Genomic DNA, 22,983 nt, shown 5'->3' with positions numbered 1-22,983 from the left:
CTTGCTGTTTCTCTAGCTCCCCCCCCCCCAAGTAGGGATGCCAGTCCTCAGATGGGACCTGGGGATCCCCTGGAACTATAGCTCACCTCCACACTAAAGAGATCTCCCCTGGAGAAAAGAGCTACTTTGCAGAGTAGTGTCATACTCCACTTGAGGTCCCACTGCAAATCTTGCTCTCTCCTGGCTCCACCCCCAAAGCCTCCAGGTATCTCCCAACCCGGAGCTGGCAACCCTTCTCCCCAGGCTTCTCCCCAAACCTCCAGGGATTTCTCAAGCCTGAGTTGGCCACCTAGAGGCCACCCGCCTTCTGAGGAGCCATCAGGTGAATGCTGTGGCAAGTGAGGCTCCGTAAGTTGCATTTTCGTGGGGAAGATTCCCTTCGTAGATTAAACAATTGACCGTACAAGACCTTGCCTGATGAAGAACTCAAAACAGAGACTTACTCCAGAAACTCTGTCCCTGCTTTGTTACAAGGTTTGCGAGAATAAAAGAGGAGACTTTTCACAAGTTTTCTTGCATGAACTTTTTTTTTATGTTTAATATATAGAGGCAATACAGGATCTTGTTTCTGTTGCCCACTGTGTGGGACAGGAGGCTGGACTGGACAGCTCATTCGCCGCCTGAACTAGCAGGGTTCTTCTTATGCTACTCCTTAGGTCAATGATTCTCAACCTTCCTAATGCCGTGACCCTTTAATACAGTTCCTCATGTGGTGGTGACCCCCAACCATAAAATTATGCAAGGGTTCTTTCACAGAAATTAAGGCAAAGCCGCCCAATGGCGTGACAATCCATTGTTTGGGATTGTATATAAATTGTTTCTTTTCTGGGGGGCTGATGGAGCAGCTGGTGGCCAAGCGCGGGCTCCTGCAGGAGGAACAGCGACAGCGACAGCGCCCCCTACAGCCAAGCTGCTTGCTCTGCCACGACCCCTGTGAAAGAGTCATTCCACCCCCCCCCAAAGGGGTCCCGGCCCCCAGGTTGAGAACCAGTGCCTTAGGTTCTTGGGTTCCTCCAGAGGGCAAGACCTGTTGCGAATGGAAGCAAAACACAGGATGCAACCCATCGTGTTTTACAAGCCCCCACGATTCTTTGTTTTGTCATCGACAGTTTTCTTCCAAAGGGAAAGGAACTGCAATAGTAAACAGAGATCGCCAGATAGTAAGTTATTAGGTGTACGCTGCTTTCTCTTGAATTAATTTCGAGTGGTGGTTGGAGGTAAAGGTCAAAAACGAAGGGGAGGGGGAAAAAAATTAATTGGAGGAAGGTGAGAACTGGAAGGAAAGGTCACCTCCCGAGATATCTAAATGTCAGAACCGACTTGGTGTGTGTTAACATGGTTGTAAGGAATGGAACAGAGATTATGTGTTTTATAGATAGAAGAATATAGCACAAATATAGATAATGATGATGGGGAGGTGCGAATGCTCGTTCCTGGTGCAAATAAAGCTTCTGGATATTATTTATTTATTTGTCCACCATCCTAACCGGGTTACTAAGGTATCCCCAGGGAATATAATGGCCAATGCAAGGAGGATATTCAGCTAAGCTGGAGCATGCCCCAGAGGAGTAGGGCTGCTCGGTCTAGGGCAGGGGTAGTCAAACTGCGGCCCTCCAGATGTCCGTGGACTACAATTCCCAGGAGCCCCTGCCAGTGAATGCTAGCAGGGGCTCATGGGAATTGTAGTCCACGGACATCTGGAGGGCCGCAGTTTGACTACCCCTGGTCTAGGGAGTAGGGGGAAGTGCATCACCGGGGTGAAATCCCTTCCAGCAGGTATTGGAAGTGATGTCATCATTGCATGTTGTTGTGCTGCTGCTGCTCTGGTATTTGGGCCAAAACTATGGTCAAAATGGCTTCTACCATAGAGTTTTTGCTCAGGGGCCATATCATCATCAAGACGTTGCCGACCTGATATTGTCACATCCAGTACATGCTGACACGATATTGTCACGTCCAGTCACCACGTCACCAGCAGCATAGCCTGGGCTCCCTCTTTCTCCTCCTGGTAAGACCCCTTGCTAGTCAGCTGATTGGCATTAGGGGGCCACCTCCAGTGGGGGGCTGGAGACCCAGCAGAAGAGCTTTCTGTGGCTGTTTCACTGTCTCCCTCTGACAGACTCCTCAGTAATTTGTCTTACTGTATTCTAAATCTGTTTTAAAAATGAACGCTAAATTAGACACATAGGCATCCCTGGGGCGCATGTAGATGATAAGATGGGAGCTTTGTGGACAGGTTCCCTTCTATTTTCAAAAAAAATCAGGCAACTCCCTTCTAAATGTGGTTGTTCCGGATGAATTGTGTTACAGAGGAGAAGCAGGGTTCCCAGTGACAAGGAAAACCTGGATGTGATGTCATGTCATAAACCGCCCTGAGCCTTCGGGGAGGGCGGTATATAAATCTAAAAAATAAATAAATAAATAAATAAATCTCTAGGAATCACTGGAAGCTCTGTGGTAAAACCATAGTGATGTTGCCAGTTCCTAGAGAGGAATGACATTAATTCTGGGGGGGGGATCCAATTTCCAAAACATTAGAGCAGTGGCCTCTAATCTGGAGAGCTGTGTTTGATTCCCCACCCCTCCACATGCAGCCAATTGGGTAACCTTGGGTTAGTCACAGGCCTGATAGAGCTGTTCTCACAGAACAGTTCTATCAGAGCTCTCTCACCCCAACTATCTCACAGGGTTTCGGTTGTGGGGAAAGGAAGGGAAGGTGATTGTAAGCAGCTTTGAGATTCCTTTGGGTAATGCAAAGCAGGGTATAAAGCCAACCCTTCTTCATATGGCCCACATAGACATAAGGCTCTAAATGCAGGTGCCAGAAAGTGACCAAGTGTTGTGAAAATATAGGTTCTGTTCCAAAGTTTTGTTTTTCTTCACTCTTGAGCTGAAACTGCAGCCCTCCTTTTCCCTGGCCATATTCACAAAATGTGATAGAAACATGCTATTAAAATAGACTCCTGTTTGGGCCTCTGTTGTGTGAAAATGGAGCACATGCAAAACAAACAAAAACTGGAACTGAGCTCGAGAAAATAGCTGGGGAGGAAAAACCACCATATTTATACCTCTCCGAATATACCTTTCCAGTGGCCACCACTGGAGTGGGGCATTTTTGGATTTTGGCGGGGGTGTATGGAAAGAGTGGGGTTTGGGGAACGGAAGGTTCTCAGGGGGGGTGAGACTAAGGTGACCAGATTTTAACATGGGTAAAGCGGGGGGGGGGGTTCTTGATTAAAAATTTGGTCTATATGGAGCAACAAAAAGTTTCATAGAATGCATAGAATGCAAAAATAGTATTGTAATATATATATATATATATATATATATATATTTAATTTCAATTTGCCAGGTACCCCCAGATGTCCCTCCAAAAGTGGGACAATCTGGTCACCTTAGGTGAGACGTCACTCTAGGACTTCTGTTGCTTGTAGACTCTATGGTATACCATAGAGTGTGCCTTCAGAATTTCCCATTTCCTCCAAGGGAATTGACCTCTGTGGTCTGGAGATCACTTGTAACTCCAGGAGACTCCCATTGTGCCGCCTTGAGGCTGGTAACCCTGAACATAGGTTTATAGGACAAACAGGTAAAGGCGTAGAGATCTCAAACTGTGGTTTTGTGTTGAGATGTCTATGGATCGATAGCCATGCTCCTTCGGCATCCCTTGTTCTTTTGCGCTCGAGAAGCTGCGACTTTCCGTCGTAAATCAGGAATCTATTCGATAGCCTGTCTGCCTCTCCCCAGTAAAATAACTGTGTTGCTCAGCGGGTGGCCTCATAAAATGTTTCCTTGCAAATATGTGTCCTGCCTTGCGTAGCCCGGGCCAGCTGTTCCACAGGCCAGAGGAGCAGTTCTGCTCAGCTGCATCCTAATTAAAATGGGAAGCTTTATTGAATTTTTTACAGTTCAAACTCCAAATGGATAATGCTTTGCTTTGCCCCTCTCTGATCCTGCAGATGAGAGAGAGAGAGAGAGAGGGAGAGGGAGAGGGAGAGGGAGAGGGAGAGGGAGAGGGAGGGAGGGGAACATGTGTGACCTATATGGGGATCCATCTCCCAATGGAGGACTCAGAGCGCCACTCAAATGGGGTTCCTCATATGCCCTCGCTCACCCCTAATGACGAGGAAATTGCAAATGTCCCCCACATAAAGGATTCCAGCTCTGTTTCTACAAAGGAGAAATGAGTAGGACATTGAGTCAGCTGTGGAAAAGGCAAAAACAGAGCGGGGCTATGGTGCAGGGGCAGAGCATTTACTTGGCATGCAGAAGGTGCCAGGTTTCAATCCCCAGCATCGCTGATGATTTGATTGCATTGTTTTATCATTTCAACCGAAGTTATTGCCCTTTGTTTATATTATTGTTGTAAACTGCTCTGAGCCACTAGGGAGGGCAAGATAGATAGATAGATAGATAGATAGATAGATAGATAGATAGATAGATAGATAGATAGATAGATAGATAGATAGATAGATAGATTTAATTGCTTAGTTTTTTTAATGTTCAGTTTGTGGATGCTGATTGAGTGGAAAGGTGGCATAGCAACCACCACCATTATAGTTAAAAGGATCACTGCTGCATCGAAGGGGACGGATTTGGTACGGGGAAGCTTTATATAGCCATTCAGTTCTGAAATCCTTTAGAGCTCCCGGCTGGTAGCTAATGTGTAAACGCCCGGGTTCAGATCCTTTATTAAGAAATCAGCTCAGGTGAAGGATGCCAGCTTTGGGTTGGGAATGAGTCGGATTTTGGGCAGGGAAGGACCTCAGTGGAGTAGAATGCTATGGAGTCCACCCTCTGAAGCAGCCCCTTTCTCCAAGTGAACTCACCTGGAAATGAGCTATAATTCCAGGGGCTCACAGGTCCCACCATTTGAAACAGCCATTATTTCAGGGAGAACTGACCTCTGTCACTTGGAGATGAGCAATAATCCCAGGGGACCCCGTGGGGACATAAACAAGAAGGTCAAATGGCGTAAGTTGAAAAATAGGAAGAAAATGTTTGAAGCTAGTAGAGAATCAAAATATTGCTCAATAAGATTGCTAATGTGAATTTTAATCAAAGGGCTATGCCAAAAGAAACTCCCTTCATTTAGGGAAGTACAAAAATTGGTAACAGTCTAATCATAGAACCATAGAGTTGGAAGGGGCCATACAGGCCATCTAGTCCAACCCCCTGCTCAACGCAGGATCAGCCCTAAGCATCCTAAAGCAATAATAATAAGGCAACTAACTACATAACATAGAAGTCATTCATTTTATTCCCACAGTCAGGTTAAGGTGAGAAAGAGTGCGTGACTCACAGTCACCCAATGCGCTTCCATGGTAGAGCTGAGATTCGAATTTGGATCTCTGTTGTCCAATTTTGCCATGCTTGTCCACCCCACTGGCCCCACACTCATTCGCTGAAGGCTTCCCAAAGTCTTTGCTGACATGAGCCTCCCTGTAAACCCACCCAGATGCGTATAACCTTTGTGGATGTTCATCATTCCGAAGCACCATATGGGGCTGTGGAAGTTTTAAAAAATTGCTCGGCTTTGCGGTGTGTAATAGATGACTGTGATCATCATGAGCACAAGGCATGATGTGCCGTAAACCTCATCAGGGGACAACTCTAAATCGTCCTCCCTTGCAGCAGATCCCCTTAAAAACCAACGAGGGTGACACCCAAGGAAGAATCGACGGTGATTATTTCCCCCCTTCTCCAAGTAGAATGACCCAAGGACATTCAAACCAGCTTGAATCTGCTCCATTAACTTTGGCAAAGCTACAGCAGGGGATGGCTTTGGCCCGCAATATCAATCAGCACCGTGCTTGCTTGATGCTGGTATAAAGTACGTGAAGAACATATGGGGCTATAAACAGCCTTTAATGGCGCCAGCCATTATTAAAGCTGTACATTTGCAAGGCATTGGGCTGAAGACCGGAGTAAATTCATGTATCGATGGGTCCTTGTACCGGAATGTGTATTCCATGGCCTGTCCACCTACAGAGGCAAGTAGAACTTCTCAGGCCTTCTTTTGTGTCATCGGGAGACAAATTGTTGTCCGTCAGATATGCCAATCTACAGATGTTCATCAAAAGAATGGGCTACACCGTAACTGCTCTTGCTTGGGGAAAGCTTGAGTCTTTAGGACTATGCGTTAGGATTTTTTTAATGAAGTTTTGATTCAATGTATATGCTTTTGAGCGCAGGTGTAACCCTTTCTAATGAGTGTGTATGTGCAAGCTTCAAAGCAACAGAAGACAGCAACTTTATGGCTTGACATCATGTCAAACGGCTTCAAAAGTAGAAACATTTCAGACGTTAAACATTCCAGACGTTGGGAGCCAGTTTGGTGTAGTGATTAGGAGTGCGGACTTCTAATCTGGCATGCCGGGTTCGATTCTGCACTCCCCCACATGCAGCCAGCTTGGTGACCTTGGGCTCGCCACGACACTGATAAAATTGTTCTGACCGAGCAGGGATCTCAGGGCTCTCTCAGCTCACCCACCCCACAGGGTGTCTGTTGTGGGGAGAGGAAAGGGAAGCCTACTGTAAGTCGCTTTGAGCCTCCTTTGGGTATAGAAAAGCAGCATATAAGAACCAATCCTTCTTCTTCTAAAATAGTTTTCAGTGTAATGAGCCTTATCGTAAACTGCAGAAGTTCACAATGAGATGTAGAAATAAATCACAAGGGCTATCAACATAACATCTATGGAAACAGAATCTTCAGGGTCCTTCTGAAAGGGCACACAGACCTACCAAACAATGCCCGGTAACACAGAGGAAGGGCCTGAATTGGAGCCTCAATCACAGCTCAGTTTAAAAGGGGGAATGCTCAGGTACAACCACCCCCTGCAAGGAAATTAATGGCTTTCCCCAAGCTCTGGAGAACCAGCAATGTATAGTGGTTAAGAGCAGCAGATTCTAATCTGGTGAGCTGGGTTTGATTCCCCACTCCTCCACATGCAGCCAGGTGGGTGACCTTGGACTAGTCACAGCCCTGATAGTGACCAGGCAGTCCCATCAGAGCTCTCTCAGCCACACCTACCTCACAGGGTGTCTGTTGTGAGGACAGAAAGGGAAGGCGATTGTTTGCTGCTTTGAGACTCCTTTGGGCAGTGAAAAGCTGAGTATTCTAAGCTTCACCCACCTCGCAGGGTGTCTGTTGTGTGGAGAGGAAGGCTAAGTGATTGTAAGCCACTTTGAGACTCCTTTGAGTAGTAAAAAGCAGGGTACAAAAAACCCAGCTCTATTTCTTCTTCTTCTTCGGCAGACATGCATAAGATACATTCGTAGAGGTCGTGGAGGAGACTGTTCATTAAAAATGAAAACTGCTGGAATGAGTGACGGTATAACTTGATCAGTGCTATCGAAATGTTAAATGCTGCATCAAGTTGACTTGCAAAACCTATTGGCTTGGATCCTATCTTCCTTTTCCATTTGTGAAAGACACCTCTGCCCATCAAAGAGGGGAGGAATTTGACTTGATTGTCTCTCTGTCTCTCTGTCTCTGTCTCTCTGTCTCTCTGTCTCTCTGTCTCTCTCTCTCTCTCTCTCTCTCTCTCTCTCTCTGTCTCTCTGTCTCTTTGTCTGTCTCTCTGTCTCTTTGTCTCTCTCTCTGTCTCTGTCTCTCTGTCTCTTTGTCTGTCTCTCTCTGTCTCTCTCTCTGTCTCTCTGTCTGTCTCTCTCTGTCTCTCTCTGTCTCTCTGTCTGTCTCTCTCTCTCTCTATCTGTCTCTCTCTCTCACACACACACACATTCACACACCAGGAAATGCCCCCTTTTCCTTGGCTGATCTGGGCTAGTCCCATCTCTTCGTATCTCGAAATCTATGCAGGATTGACCCTGATCAGCATTTAGAAGGGAGACCACCAAAGAACACCCGGGTCATGATAAGAGACATCCGGAGAATGTTTCCTTGTGCCAGGAATTACGAGACCACGTTCAACACGAAAATCTGCCACAGGAGAATTTCGGGGAGATAATGCTGTTTCCGTTTTGCCTCCCGAGTCGTAAAAAACCTTATTAAAATGACATTGAGGAGTGCGGCGTAATATTGAAGTGGGCCCTGTTGGTGCATTTTTTAATAACCGTACGCAACGCAAACAGACTGAACAAACCGACCGTGGTATTCCGCACTTACAGCTTAATATTGTACAGTTGAGGTAGGGATAAATTCGGTCCGCACGCGTGGAAAGACAGCCACAGTTCCACCTGGGATCAGTGAAAAGCCAGCCTTTCGAGGGAAGATTAATGCCCTGTCGGATATGGAATGCAGCGTCACTTGTTTCTTCGTGGCTTTAAGTGCTGGGGTGATATTAAAAATGAAAACAGGGGAAATGTCAGTTAAGCTGCGAATAGTGTATATTGTATGTATCTAAAGAGACTGCAAACAAATTAAGAAGAGCTAGCCAAATGGAATATTTCCCTCCATTTATTTCAGAGGACTCTGGGACAAGAACAGAATTTGTCAGAGGCAGAAATCAAATTGCTTCATTATTATGGGGGGGGGGGTGGTAGTGTTTGGGGTGTGCATATAGGATGGTTGGGGAGGGATGGAGGATTTTTTTTTTCACGTTTGTCGGTTTTCTGGACATAATGCTGTTTGGTTAGGGTTACCTGCTGTGGCCTCTTGTGGTGCAGAGTGGTAAGGAAGCAGTCATGCAGTCTGAAAGCTCTGCCCATGGGGCTGGGAGTTCGATCCCAGCAGCCGGCTCAAGGTCGACTCAGCCTTCCATCCTTCCAAGGTCGGTAAAATGAGTACCTGGCTTGCTGGGGGGTAAACGGTAATGACTGGGGAAGGGAATGGCAAACCACCCCGTATTGAGTCTGCCATGAAAACGCTGGAGGGCGTCACCCCAAGGGTCAGACATGACCTGGTGCTTGCACATGGGATACCTTTACCTTTACCTGCTGTGGCAGGAGATCTCCCACCTGTGACCTTTGTTGCTCACTATCGCTCTGAGCAAGGGGAGGAGAAAATGCTTAGAAAGTCAGCATCATGTGCACCATGACATCACTTCCGGGAAAATCAGGAAATGAGGTCATGTCATTCTAGGACTTGGCAGGAACTCTGTGGTTTTATCAGAGAGTTTCTGGTAATTCTTCAAGTGATGAGAAAACAGTACATTTTTAGGACAAATTTGGTGCAAGGAACAGCAAATGATGTGAGTAAAGGGCTTGATTTGCCAAACTGAATTGAGGATCTTTGTCTGTCTGCCTGATTCTTTTTGAAAGAACAAGGCCAAAGAAATGGATATAATTCCTAATAAGTGGTTCGATCCCACCAGCTTTTCTACTGGTTAAAAAAAAAAAAAAGGACAATGGAGGAGTCTCCTTTAACCACCAAAAGTTACATTCTGTGGCTTATGGGTCCTGCATGGATAAAACCCATGTTGGGGGGGGGGGGAGGGATAGGTGAGTGCGTAAAAAAGGAGGTTGGATCCAACCCCTTTGACCGGATATCATTAGACTGTGGATCGTAACTTCTGAGTGCTGTTTCCAGGGGGGGCTCTTGAGTTCAAAATGTTTTGGCTTCCATTTGATCTCCTGTTACCTGTTGCATTGTCACCATCCCAGTGTCCCTGCAATGCTGCGGCTGAAAATCATCATCACACATACACACACCCCTTCCGGCCGAGTACAGCTTGTCATGTTCTCATGTCCAAGGCACGCTTGGTTTACGGCTTTAGTTTTCCTTCTCAAAAAAAGGAAACAAGAAATTGAATCAAGGGAATGGAGAGATAGTTGTACAAATCCCCAGTAAGCCATCTTGCAAGATTTATAGGAGTTTAGCGCAAGCAGAAGCTGTAATGTAGTAGTTTATATTCTAACCATCGCTTGGCTCTGGGGGTAGAAGAAATCCACATTATTCTTCTAAGATACACATTTCCAGAATATTTTATGCGTGCATATATTTTGCATGTGCTGATGTATTTTTTCCAGTTGCTTTGCTTGTCTTTTTCCCCCTGAATTATCTGTGCATTTGTATGCTGTTCTTTCCCACCAGGAAGTCACAGAGAAGGGCAGGGTTCTCCCCTCCTCCATTGTACCCTTGCAGTAATGCTGCAAGGTAGATTATGCCCAGAGTGATTGACAGGCCCAAGATCTCCCAGTGAGCTTCAGGGATTTGAATCTTGGTAGAATCATAGAATATGATTCTTGGAAGGGGCCACACAGGCCATCTAGTCCAACCCCCTGCTCAACGCAGGATCAGCCCTAAGCATCCTAAAGCATCCAAGAAAAGTGTGTATCCAACCTTTGCTTGAAGACTGCCAGTGAGGGGGAGCTCACCACCTCCTTAGGCAGCCTATTCCACTGCTGAACTACTCTGACTGTGAAATGTTTTTATATCGTTGTAAAGGTAAATTAATCTTTTTCTTGAATGTATTATTTCAAGCACACAGGTAGGGCCGGATTATATGATTCCTTTTTCTTTCCCTTGACTAAGGTTCAACTTTCTAACCACTGAGGACATCATACGTCACAAAAAGGATATTTCATTGGTTTAGTTAGATGACCCCCCCATAAAACTTCTGGCCTCCCCTTCTCACAATTTCAGACTGTGACCCCTTTCAAAGGTGCCCAGTTCCTCCAAGGGTTTGTCTATATTCATTGTGAGGAGAAGTCCCAATGGTCCACAATGCCAGAGAATTCTTTTAAAATACCATTTTAATAGCTGCCGCATTAAAAGGATTGGTGCTGTGTCCTGTCTGAAATCCAGTGTCCATACAGAGACACACTGGGTACAAATTTTCATAGTCCAAATAACACACCACATTTGATCTTTCTTTCTTTCTTTCTTTCTTTCTTTCTTTCTTTCTTTCTTTCTTTCTTTCTTTCTTTCTTTCTTTCTTTCTTTCTTTCTTCCTTCCTTCCTTCCTTCCTTCCTTCCTTCCTTCCTTCCTTCCTTCCTCCCTCCCTTCCTTCCTTCCTTTCTCTCTCTCTCTTTCTCTCCCTCTCCCTCTCCCTCCCTCCCTCCCTCCCTTCCTTCCTTCCTTCAAACAATAAAAGTTGCTGTATCAGCAAAACACTAAAGCAATATCTGCAAACATTAAAACAGTAGAATAGCAGCTTCCAGCACTGGTAGTTGCTCACAGTAATTAAAATAGATGGTACTATCATTACAGATTTCTTAGTCTACAAAATTCACTCTCGATTCTCTAAAGGCCAGATGATAGACACAAGGAAAAACCCTGATGGTCACTCCATCATCTCTTATACTGACTGAGATCCTTGGCCTAGCAAATTCAGTATTGTCTGCTCCAACTGGTAGTGGTGCCGGACTCCATGTGCGACCTAAAGTTCTATCTCCAAACCACAGAGCTCTGATCCCCTGGAGAAAAGGGATGCCTCTGGAAGGTGGACTCTGTGGCATTGTGCCCCACTAAAGTCCCTGTCCGCCACAAGCTCCACCCCTCTGCAAGCTCCACCCCTAAATCTGCAGGAGTTTTCCCATCTGGATCCGGCAACCCAGTACTGATCACGATAGACCTTTTGGTCTCCCTGAGCCAAAAGCAGTTTCTTGAGCAATACCAGTGTGGCTTTTCTCCCCATATTCCTCCTCCTCCTCCTTTTGCGGAGCTTCAGTCACGGTTCTGCATCCTGGTCGTGCCGGACTCTCCCGGATCGCTGGCCCCTGTTAGTGCTTTTTAAAAATAGAGATGGATGGGAAGAGAAAATTCATTCTTCATCTGGGAGCTTTTGATCAATTCCTTCCCTTTGTGCGTTGGAAACAGTTTGCCGTTGTGCTTTGTTCAGTCTCGGGGAGGATTAATCATCCCATTTAACCTCCTCTCCATTGTATTCTGTCGGCGCAGCCCCGGCCTGGCTAAAAATAAAGTAGGCTTTAAGACGTCGGGGCCAGGGAACACTGTCATTGTGTAGCGTGCACATTGCCAAGTCCGCGGGATGGATTTGGGGTCCCCTCCCTGAGTAATGTTACCCATCTCACAGGGAGACCCTGATGGTAAAATGAAGGAGAGGAGAAGGAGGGAGGGAGCGAGTATGTGCTATGGTTAGAGTGCTGGATTAGGATCCGGGAGATCCGGGTTCACATCTCCACTCTGCCATGGAAGCTCGCTGGGGGAGCTTGGGCTGGTCACAAGCTCAGCATAACCTACTACACAAGGTTGTTGTAGGGTTGATGGGTCTGACCTGGCAACAGGTGGGGGAGAGGGGACTTACTAGGAGCAGCAGGGAGACCCTCCTGGAATATAGCGACATTTCTATGTGACTACCCATGGGACTCGGAAGTGACATTGTCAGGTTTGGGTCATTGGGGTGACACTCTGGTATTTGGGGGAAACTCTATGGTAAATTTGGCTTTTACCATAGAGTTTTTGCCAGAATACCAGAGTGTCACTCTAACATCCTGGATGTGATGACGTAATTTCTAGATTACATGGGCAGTGCTGTGGACAGGTCACTGCATGTTGGATGGACCTCCCTCTTTGGGAGATAAGTTCTCCCTGCCATGCAGCTGATCAGCAGTGGGAGGTGGGGGCCTGTCAGCAGATGACCCCTGTCTTGGGGGGGGGGAATCTAGCAACCCTAAGTTGCTGTGGGATAAAATATGGAGGACAGGAGAATGATGCAAGCCTTTTTGGCAAAGAATAAATAAACAAAATGAAGAAAATAAAAAGTATGAGGTACAAGTTCTGGTCAGTACCAATGCATGTGATACCCAGTTTGGATCAGGACCTCGGTACTTTAGCCCAGGGGTAGTCAACCTGTGGTCCTCCAGAAGTTTGTGGACTACAATTCCCATGAGCCCCCTGCCAGCAAACACTGGCAGGGGCTCATGGGAATTGTAGTCCATGAACATCTGGAGGACCACAGGTTTACTACCCCTGTTTTAGCCACCCCACTATTTTCATGGCTTGAAAGGATCCATGGGGCACTCTTTTGCCCCACTGGGGCACTCCCCGTCCACCATGAGACAAACAAGGATTTCCCCAACAGACCAAATCATCCCTCTAGAGCAGGGTTGGCCAAACTGTGGCTCTCCAGATGTCCATGCTGGCAGGGGCTCATGGTAATTGTAGTCCATGGACATCTGGAGAGCCACAATTTGGTCACCCCTGCTCTAGATAATTTCAGGGAAGGAAAACCTGGGGTAGACTGAAGATCCCTTTTCCATGTGTGTCCTGGTCCCAGTCAAAATCAAACACTGTGTAGACCCCCAACTCAAGTCTGACAGCCGAATCCATGCACTACAGATGTTACGACTGTGATATTCACTGCTTGAGATCTTGCTTCAGTTTTTTCATCGCTCTGTTACACACAGTATCATTTGCCAGTTATTGCTCTTATGGCTCATCTAATGTTTGTGATTTTAAAAATGGGGGAAACTACCCCCTTCCAACAAGTGACCAATGACTGTTTAAGAGGCCAAAAACTCTTGCAGCTAAGAAGCTGTGGGTAGAAAGTGCTATCAAGCCACAGCTGACTTATGGGTTTCCAGGAACATAAAAGAAATCACGTTAGATCAGTCCAGTGGCCCATCCTGTCCAACACTCTGTGTCACACAGTGGCCCAAAGTCCAAGGGCCATCAGGAAGTCCACCAGCAGGACCAGAACTCCAGAAGCCCTCCCATTGTTGCTTCTCAAGCACCAAGAATACAGAGCATCACTGCCCCAGACATAAGAACTCAAGATAAACTGTATTAGAACAGGCCAATGGCCCATCCATTCCAACACTCTGTGTCACCCAATGGCCAAAGCCCAGGTGCCAACAGGAGGTCCACCAGCAGGGCCAGATATCCAGTAGCCCTCCCATTGTGCCTCTGCCAACCACCGAGAACACAGAGCATCACTGCCCCAGAGTGATGCCTTTCATACATGCCTTGTGGCCAATAGCCATTGTTCAGAGGTGTTTGGTCATTGCCTGCCTCTGGATACAAAACGTGAACTTCCTTGATAGTCTCTCATCCAAGAACTAAGCAGGGCCAAACCTGCTTAGCTTCTGAGGTCCAATAAGGGCAAGACGCCGAGCTGTGGCAAAATAAGCCCTATATATCAGCAATTGTTAGAAGGACAGATCGATCACCATTCAGTGTCCTTTTTGTGGATAGCCATTGTTTAAAAACTATATCGCAATAGAACGGAATGAAGCAACGGCCTGCCTGTTTTGAGATCTATAATGCCATCCGAATCCGAATTACACCCTTTGGGAGTCCATTGAAAACTGCTCCTGTGCTTAGTATGGAAAAGACTTTTTCAAACGGAGAGAAACCACAATCGATGCAAAATTTACACTAAGTGGCCATTTGCGTTTTGGAAGAACCGGGGTCTTGCAGGCAGTTTTTGGAGAATGCTGGGGCTGGCGTTGGCAGAACAATTCCCTTGTCGTAAATCTTGACGGTTAATATTCAGCACGATTGCATGGAAAACTTTTTGAATGATGCTAACTAATAAAAATGTTAATGAGTATGCGGAAAGAAATATCGGGCGACGGAGAGCTGCCTCACGTGTCCAACTTTGGTTGAGACTGGACAGCTGAGGCGTACTGATTTTCACACTGTTTGAGGCCAGCGACACGGTCAAAACCTACAAGGTTTAATTCTGGGTATAAGCATTCATGTGTAGGCATGCTTCTGCAGATACCCATGGGTAAGACAGGTTTTCTCAACCAGGATTTCGTGAAACCCTGGAGTTTCTTGATGTTTCTGGGAGGGTTTCCTTAATGGGTGAGAGATAATTCCTTTCTTATATATTTTTAAAATTTGTTATACATTTATCAGGTAATATGACCATATCTGGTGATATTGACCTGCCCTCCCCCTCCCTCCCAAAATGGCCAGTGATGGGCCTGGAGGGGGTGGGAAGGAGATGGGCCACGTACACAGGGTGGGCATGTGCACAGCTATGCTTTCCAACTCTGGTGTTTCAGGGGTTTCCCAGCAGTAAAAAAACTGAGAAAGGCTGATGGGAGACTTGAGGAAGTCTGTATCTATGTATCTGAAGGAGCGTCATTTAATTCATTTTTTTAACTTCGAAGAAGAAGAGTTGGTTCTTATTTGCCCCTTTTCTCTGCCCGAAGGAGTCTCAAAGTGGCTTACGGTCGCCTTCCCTTTCCTCTCCCCACAACAGACACCCTGTGAGGGAAGCCCTGATATTACTGAAGAAGAGTTGGTTTTTATATGTTGTTTTTCTCTGCCCGAAGGAGTCTCAAAGTGGCTTACGGTCGCCTTCCCTTTCCTCTCCCCACAACAGACACCCTGTGAGGGAGGGGAGGCTGAGAGAGCCCTGATATTACTGAAGAAGAAGAATTTATTCTTATTTGCTGCTTTTCTCTACCTGAAGGAGTCTCAAAGTGGTTTACAATCTCATTCCCTTTCCTCTCCCCACAACTGACACCCTTGTTCAGCTCTATTTCAAAACATTAAGATGCACATCATGGCTGCACACCTTGAGTAACGTGTGAGGCCGAATGCATGAGTCTCTGGCATAGCGGTGTCAATTAGCCCTACCTCTGAAACTTTTGAACCGTCTCCTTTTAAAAATCGCTTGTTGTTTAAGACAGAGGGTCACACAACAAAGCAAATGTAAGCAATATTTTTTATCTTTAAAAAAAGCCCCAAAATCCTGCAAGGCCCGCTCTTCGTAGGGGAAAACTCCCGTTCGTCAGCAGTTTGCAGCCCGCGTGGAAAATCAAAAGTGCGTCAGTCAAACGTGAGTGAAGGCAGGAGCTGAGCAAGTACCAATGTCAAGGTGAGCCAGAACACGGCTCGGAGGGGTTTTTAAATCACTTAAGAACGTTGCATATGAGATTGTATTAACCTCGAGGATTTGCCGATGCTGTGCTCCAGGCTGCAGGCCTGTCAATTTACTTATGCCGTCTTTGACCTTCATTGTTGCCAAAAACCGAGAAAGCAAGGTGGCTCCGATGTGAAGGAGGAGAATAAGAGCTGGTTTTCATACCCTGCTTTTCACTACCTGAAGGAGTCTCATGATCACCTTCCCTTTCTTTCCCCTGTGAGGTAGGTGGGGCCGAGAGAGCTCTGACAGAACTGCTCTGAAAGAACAGCTCTATAAGAACTTTGACTAGCCCCAGGTCACCCAATGGGCTGCATGTGGGGGAGTGGAGAATCAAAGCCAGCTTGCAAGATTAGAGGCTACCGCTCTGAAGAAGAATTGGTTTGTATACCCTGCTTTTTACTACTCAAGGGAGTCTCAAAGCAGCTTAAAATCACCTTCCCTTCCTCTCCTCACAACAGACACACTGTGAGGGAAGTGAGGCTGAGAGAGTCCTGATATTACTGAAGAAGAAGAGTTGGTTCTTATATGTCTCTTTTCTCTACCTGAAGGAGTCACAAAGTGGCTTCCAATCACCTTCCTCTCCTCACAACAGACACCCTTGTGAGGTAGCTGAGGCTGAGAAAGCCCTGACAGAACTGGAAAAAGATCTACCAGGACTGTGACTAACCCAAGGTCACCCAGGTGGCTGCATGTGGAGGAATGGCCAGTCAAACACAGCTCCCTAGATTAGAGGCTGCCAATCTGAAGAATAATTTTTTTTTGTATGCCCTGCTTTTCACCACTGAAAAGGAGTCTCTAAGTGGCTGACTTTTGCGTTCCCTTCCCCTCCCACAACAGACACCCTGTGAGTTAGGTGGGGCTGAGAGAGCTCTGTGAGAACAGCTCCAACCGGATTGTGACTGGCCCAAGGTCACTCAGCTGGCTGCACATGGAGGAGCGGGGAATCAAGCCCAGCTCTCCAGATTAGAGGCCGCTGCTCTCAACCACTGCACCAAGCAGCCATAGGCTTAAACCCAAGAGGCACTGACTCATCTAAGACAGCCAGGAATACAAACCCTGGATGGATACAGCAACAAATCAACAGTCATGATATCAACCTAAAAAGAAAGACTCAGACCCCTAGAATAACTGTTTGGATTGCTTTTGCTGCACTTGGGAATAATGCCACCAGTTGCATCTCTGGAGTGGTGAGACCCGATAATTCATCAGCCCTATAGACGCACAAGGTTATCCGGCCATTTGGACTGACAACGGGACCCGAAACCTTGAGCAGCTGCCGTTGAATCTGGGACCTCCTATATATGCAAAGCAGGTTCCATTTACCATTGGACTCTGCCAACCGACCTTCCAAGAGGTACGTGCTACGGCGCTCCTAATGCTGCTAGCAGAGCTCCCTGATGAGACGGGCACCTGCCAATCAGGGCTAGGTCTCAGCAAGAGGAAGTGTAGAGCAGAATCAGATCAGCCTGTGGGGAGCTAAGCAGGATCGGTGTGAGGACAAAGCAGAACATCCGAAGAACCCTGCTGCATCAGACCAGTGGTCCATCGAGTTCAGCATCCTGTCTCACACAATGGCCAACCACGTACTATGCAGGGCACGGAGGCTAAGGTTTCCCCTGTTGCTGTCTCCCGGCACTGGAATTCAGGCACCATGGGGATCAGGCACTGATAGATACATGGGAGGCTTTTGGCTTGGTGGCACAGTTCTCTTAGAGCCAGGTTAGTGTAGCGGTTAAGAGCGGCAGCTTCTTATCTGGCAAGCTGGGTTTGATTCCCCACTCCTTCACATATAGCCAGCTGGGTGATCTTGTTTTAGTCAGAGCCCTGATAGTGCTATTCTCACAGAGTAGTAACATCAGAGCCCCACCTACCTCATAGGATGCATGTTGTGGGGAGAGGAAGGAAAGGCGATCATCAGCCGCTTTGAGACACATGAGGCCTGCTGGGTGCCCTTGGGCCAGTCACAGTTCTCCCAGAGCTCTCTCAGCCTCATCCACCTCAGAGGGTGTCTGTTGTGGGGAGAGGAAGGACAGGCAATCACAATCCACTTTGAGACTCCTTTGGTTAGTAAAAAGAAGAGTGCAAGAAAACAGCTCTGCTTCTCTCTGAATGCTCATACATCCTGGGTGTCCAAGTATGTGTCTCTTCATCAGAAAGAGCCAACCTGGGTCCACTTTACAAATGGAATCAGGGGCCAGTCCATGGAGAGAGGTGGAGTTGAAATCAACCAATAAGTTGTACATGTCTTAAAAGTAACATAAGCATGATTTGATGTACCCTTAAGGAAAAATCAAGTGTACGCTGGACACAGATGATACCTGCACTCACTGTAATTTGGAAACAGGGCTATTTTGGTGGCTCATTGGTAAGGGCGGTTCAGCAAGTGTCCGGCCTTGATTTCATCCATTCTTTTTCTTTCTGACTGAGCACATGTTGAATCTGCCTTCTCCTGGCAGAGTCTCTCCAGGGCTTCACGGAGAGGTCTTTCACATCTCCTACTGCCTGGTCCTTGTTAACAGGAGATGCCAAGGTTTGAACTTGGGACCTTGACCTTACGTAGAGGTCTTTTGCACCACCTTCTGCCTGATCTTTTTAAGCTGGAGGTGGCGGGGATCGAACCTGGGGCCTTCGGCATGCCAAGCAGAGGCTCTACCACTGTGCCACGGCCCCTCCCGGAACGGCGTGTGGCTTCCGAATTCAAAGCCAATTCCTTCCACAACAACATCCAGTCATCCATTCTGCCCACCCACTGACAGCTTTTTAAAATCAATGGCTGTCAAATGATTCATTCATCTCTCACCTCTGAAAAGGTTAATTTTATCAATATGTATTATAATGAAGGCCTTTCTTCCCACCCCCCTCAGAAGATCTTTTGGAAACCCGGCATTGTTTTCTCTGCCCCTGCAGGGCTTCGCACGCCAGGTGTGCCCAAATTCCAACAGCTTTGCTGGATACTGCCTTCTGTCCCCGCATTTCTGGCAAGTTCTTGGTTAGGGAACCCTTAGCTTCTTTGAGACGGGATGAAACTAATGTTCCGAAGACCTGTTTTGTTTGTTAACAGGTGTGTGAAATTTGGCGGAGAGTCCTGCACAAGGGAATGGGCATGTTTTATATCAGGGGTAGTCAAACTGCGGCCCTCCAGATGTCCATGGACTACAATTCCCAGGAGCCCCTGCCAGCATTCGCTGGCAGGGGCTCCTGGGAATTGTAGTCCATGGACATCTGGAGAGCCGCAGTTTGACTACCCCTGTTTTATATACCGAATCAGAGTCAGAATTGTCCACTCAAAAGGCCAGCTGTTCCCCTGGGTCTCTGGCAGAAGCATTTCACATGCAAAGGCAGGCGAATTTGGAGTCACAGACCGAGGAGGGACGGACCAGAACCAATGGGAGGAAATTAATTCAAAGGAAATTCCGTCTCAACGTCCGGAAGAAGTTCCTGACAGTTAGAACGGTTTCTCAGTAGAAAAGGCTTCCTCGGGAGGTGGTGGGTTCTCCATATTTGGAAATTTTTAAACAGAGGCTGGATGGCCATCTGACGGAAAGGCTGATTCTGTGAAGGTTTAAGGGGGTGGCAGGTGACAGTGGATGAGCGATAGGGTTGTGAGAGTCCTGCATAGTGCAGGGGGTTGGACTAGATAACCCGTGAGGTCCCTTCCAACTCTATGATTCTAGGAGGCAGCATTAGGGGAAGGCCTTATCCTCTATTCCTTGTTGTTGGACCTCCAGGAGGATTATCAAAGCAGCTTCCAATCACCTTCCCTTTCCTCTCTCTACTACAGACATCCTGTGAGGTGGGTGAGGCTGAGAGAGCCCTGATATTCCTGCTCGGTCAGAACAGTTTTTATCAGTGCTGTGGCGAGCCCAAGGTCACCCAGCTGGCTGCATGTGGGGGAGTGGGGAATCGAACCCGGCATCCCAGATTAGAAATCCGCACTCCTAACCACTACACCAAGCTGTCTTTCAGAGAGCCCCTGCTTCACTTCTGAGCTCTAACAGTAAAGCTGCTCAGGGCTTTCCAGGCAGCCACACCAGTACCTTCAAGCCTTGATTCTAAGCTTCTATGGCTCAAATTCCAGTTCCTGAGATACACTGGAGTAAGCCACGCTGGAGTAAGCCGCTAATCAAGGCATCTCTGACCCTCCCCAAATCTTATGCTGCAAGCAATTTTGCTAGCTAAGTTCTCTTTTATCTAACATCAGGGAAGCTGTGGCCCTTGGCTGCTTGTTTTTGAACTTTGCATTTTCAAGCACATGGGCCAAAGGGATGGCCCGGGCTGGAGGATTCATAGGGAGATTTGCCTGGGTGCCAATTCTTTTTCTTTTCCCACCTTTGCTCGCGTGCCTTTGGCTAGACCTGGGGCTCATACTTGGTCAGGGATCTGCTACTTAGCATTGAAGCAGGGCACATGAAGCTTCAGATTAGAAAACCACTCTTCTCTCTGTAGCTCAAAAGCCCGTGTGCCATCTTGGAATCCGGATCTTCCCTTTTATGTCGTAACTGCAGGTGTGATGCTTAATGAGGGAGTCGCTCCTGTAGAGACAATGAATCTGGACATAGGTGGTAGGATCAGGAGGCATTTCCGATTGCGTGTGCGGGGAGAGGAGGGAAATGCTGTCTTAGGAGACACTTGGGAATGGGGACTGTGTTCTTTTATTCTACTTTATGTTGAAATATGCAGGATCTGTGGTGTGTGTGATGCAACAGCATCTATGAAGACTACCGTACAGGGGGCATTGGGAGAGAGATGTAGTTAGCCTATTAGATTAGGAACATCCTGGTATTTTCAAATCATCGCCTCCTGTGTCCTCATTGGCTCAGTTCCTGCTCCTTTGAATACAGTTCCTGCCTGTTTTCTCCAGAGAACACCAACTGGCAAGAAGAGGCTATAAAAATAAAGATTATTATTAGTATTATAATATTAGTCAGTTAGACAGAACCATCGCTCTCCTTTTTTCTTTACAAAGTTATTTCTCTTTTCAAGTAAAGAGATTTATTCTTTAAGCAGCCAGTTCTTTAGTTCACCTTTGCATATTTAAACTGTACTGAACATTTATACCCCACTTTTCTCTCCCGTGGAGACCCAAAGTTCTCCATTTTATCTCCACAACAACCCTGTGAGGTAGGCTAGGCTGAGAATGCATTATGGGCCCAAGGTCAACCAGCAAACTTCCATGAAGGAGAAACGATTTGAACCTGGGTCTCCAGATCCTACTCCAGCTCTCTAACCACTCTTCCATGTTGCTGAAGTGCTTTTGTGGGGAAATCCTACAGAATTCCACCCTTCTAAAATGGATTTAGAAGAGTGTAACACACTCTGGTCGAATCTCAGAAGCTAAGCAGGGTCTGTCCTATTAAGAACTAGGATGGAGACCACCCAGGTAGTCCAGGACTTCTAGTCAGATGGCAAAAGATGGCTAACTATCCCAATCTTATCAGAATTTGAAAGCTAAGCAGAGTTATCCCTGGTTTTAGTACTCAAAAAGGGAGACCACCAGCACAGTCCAGCCTCTCTATGCAGAGGCAGCAATGGCAAACCACCTAGAAGGCCCCTTGCCTTCATGAGGGGTCTTGCAAGAGGTCAGCTGCAGCTCCCCGGAGGATAGAACTACCATTGAGAATTGGGCATAGGAGAGCAGTAAGAACCTCAGGAGAGTCCTGCTGGATGAGAACAATGATCCATCTAGTCCGGCATCCTGTCTCATGCAGTGGCCAGCCAGTTCCTCTGGGTGGACGGTCAACAACAGGGCACAGCGGCTGAGATCTTTCCCTGACAAGAATATCAGAAGAGCCCTGCTGGATCAGAGCAGTGATCCATCAAGTCCTGCATCCTGTCTCACAGGGTGGCCAACCAGTTCCTCTGCAGGGCCAACAACCGGGCCTAGAAACCTCCTGGCGTTGGGATTCTGGGACTCAGTGCCTCTGAACGTGGAGGTTCCCCTCCGGCACTATTGTCCAGTAGCCACCGAAAGACACATCCTCTACGGCAGGGGTAGTCAAACTGCGGCCCTCCAGATGTCCATGGACTACAAATCCCAGGAGCCCCTGCCAGCGAATGCTGGCAGGGGCTTCTGGGAATTGTAGTCCATGGGCATCTGGAGGGCTGCAGTTTGACTACCCCTGCTCTACGGAGACAGACTTTTCCTCTTGCGGCCCTCCCTACATCCTCCGACAGCAAATCCCGCTTTCCCACCCCTCTCTGTGTAAAGTAGTGTTTCCTTGGGCCCTACTGCCCATGGACCCATTAGTTGCCCTGGAGGTTGAGCCTTTTCGGAGAGGGCGCCAAATGCCTCTGGGTGAGCTCTCTTCTCCCGCAAGCCTGGGGAGGGAGGGGCAGAGGCTATTTGGTGGAGTCTGGAAGGTGTGTGTGTGTGGGGGGGGGTCACATCCAGCTGGACTGCAGCCCCCCCCCCCGCCTCTCCTCCGGCGCCGTCCGAAGGGGGCCAGCTCCAAACACGTGCCGGGCTCCCCCTGCTCCCCTGCCTCGCTGCTCCCCGCAGCTCCCTCCCTCCCTCCCACCCGGGCTGCGGAAGCGAGGAGGAGTCGGAGCGGGAGCGAGCGGGAGCGGAGCGAGAGGAGGAGGCGGGCCGGCGGACCTGCTGCGAGCGGAGGGGGCCTGGCCAGTCGGCGGCGGCGAGGCGAGAGAGAGCGAGAGAGAGCCGGCGGGCGCGGGCAGGGACGGCGCGGCGCTCCCGGGGAACTTCCTCGCCGCCTGGTCCCCCCGCGGGCACCATGTTCGCCTCCATCTGGTACGCCAAGAAGCTGGGACGCCGCTTCGTGCAGAACGCCCGGAAAGCCAAGGCGGAGAAGGTCTGGTGGTCGCTCCCTGCCCGTCTGCCGGGGTCTCTGCGGGCGCCGGGGGCTTTTTTTTTGGGGGGGGGAAAGACGAGCCCTCTCCCGGCGTGGGAGGGATGGGTGGGGGTGGGGCGCTTAGAAATGCCCCGCACTGGTGGTCTTCGGGGAAGAGGTCCGGCCAGCCCCCTCTGGGCTGGCAGAATGAAGGGGGTGTCGGGCGCTGGGCTGTGGGCACACGCCTGGGCTGGGGGACCGGAGGGGGAGGCGCACTTTGGTAAACTTGTTGCGGCGATGCGCTGTCTGAACGGGAACGCTTGCCCTGCCTCTCTAAGGAGAGCCCTCCGAGGCAGCATCGAGCCTGGGAACCGGCCACCCCGCCGGCTGACTTATTGAGCCTGGATCGGCGCTGAAAGCCCCATCTATCAGTCAGCCAGCCTCCCAT

At 48.2% G+C, this 22,983-nt stretch overlaps 1 protein-coding gene across 19 annotated transcripts in view; it reads left to right on the top strand.

Moving 5' to 3' along the window:
• Positions 1-22,983, top strand: part of DLG2 (discs large MAGUK scaffold protein 2) — a 1,130,680-nt gene that overhangs the window by 521,536 nt on the left and 586,161 nt on the right. For 3 of the 19 annotated variants that reach the window (XM_077341343.1, XM_077341347.1, XM_077341341.1), the window contains exon 1: positions 22,370-22,556. The exons of the other annotated variants lie outside the window; for them this stretch is intronic. In XM_077341343.1, the coding sequence (XP_077197458.1) occupies positions 22,479-22,556 (78 nt within the window). In that variant the 5' untranslated portion in view covers positions 22,370-22,478. Of the gene's footprint in view, positions 1-22,369; positions 22,557-22,983 lie in introns of those variants that run through there. 19 annotated transcript variants of the gene reach the window in all.

Source organism: Paroedura picta, chromosome 6 (genome assembly GCF_049243985.1).
Source record: "Paroedura picta isolate Pp20150507F chromosome 6, Ppicta_v3.0, whole genome shotgun sequence".
In the NCBI taxonomy this organism is placed as follows: domain Eukaryota; kingdom Metazoa; phylum Chordata; class Lepidosauria; order Squamata; family Gekkonidae; genus Paroedura; species Paroedura picta.
This window is presented reverse-complemented; position numbering and strand designations above follow the sequence as displayed.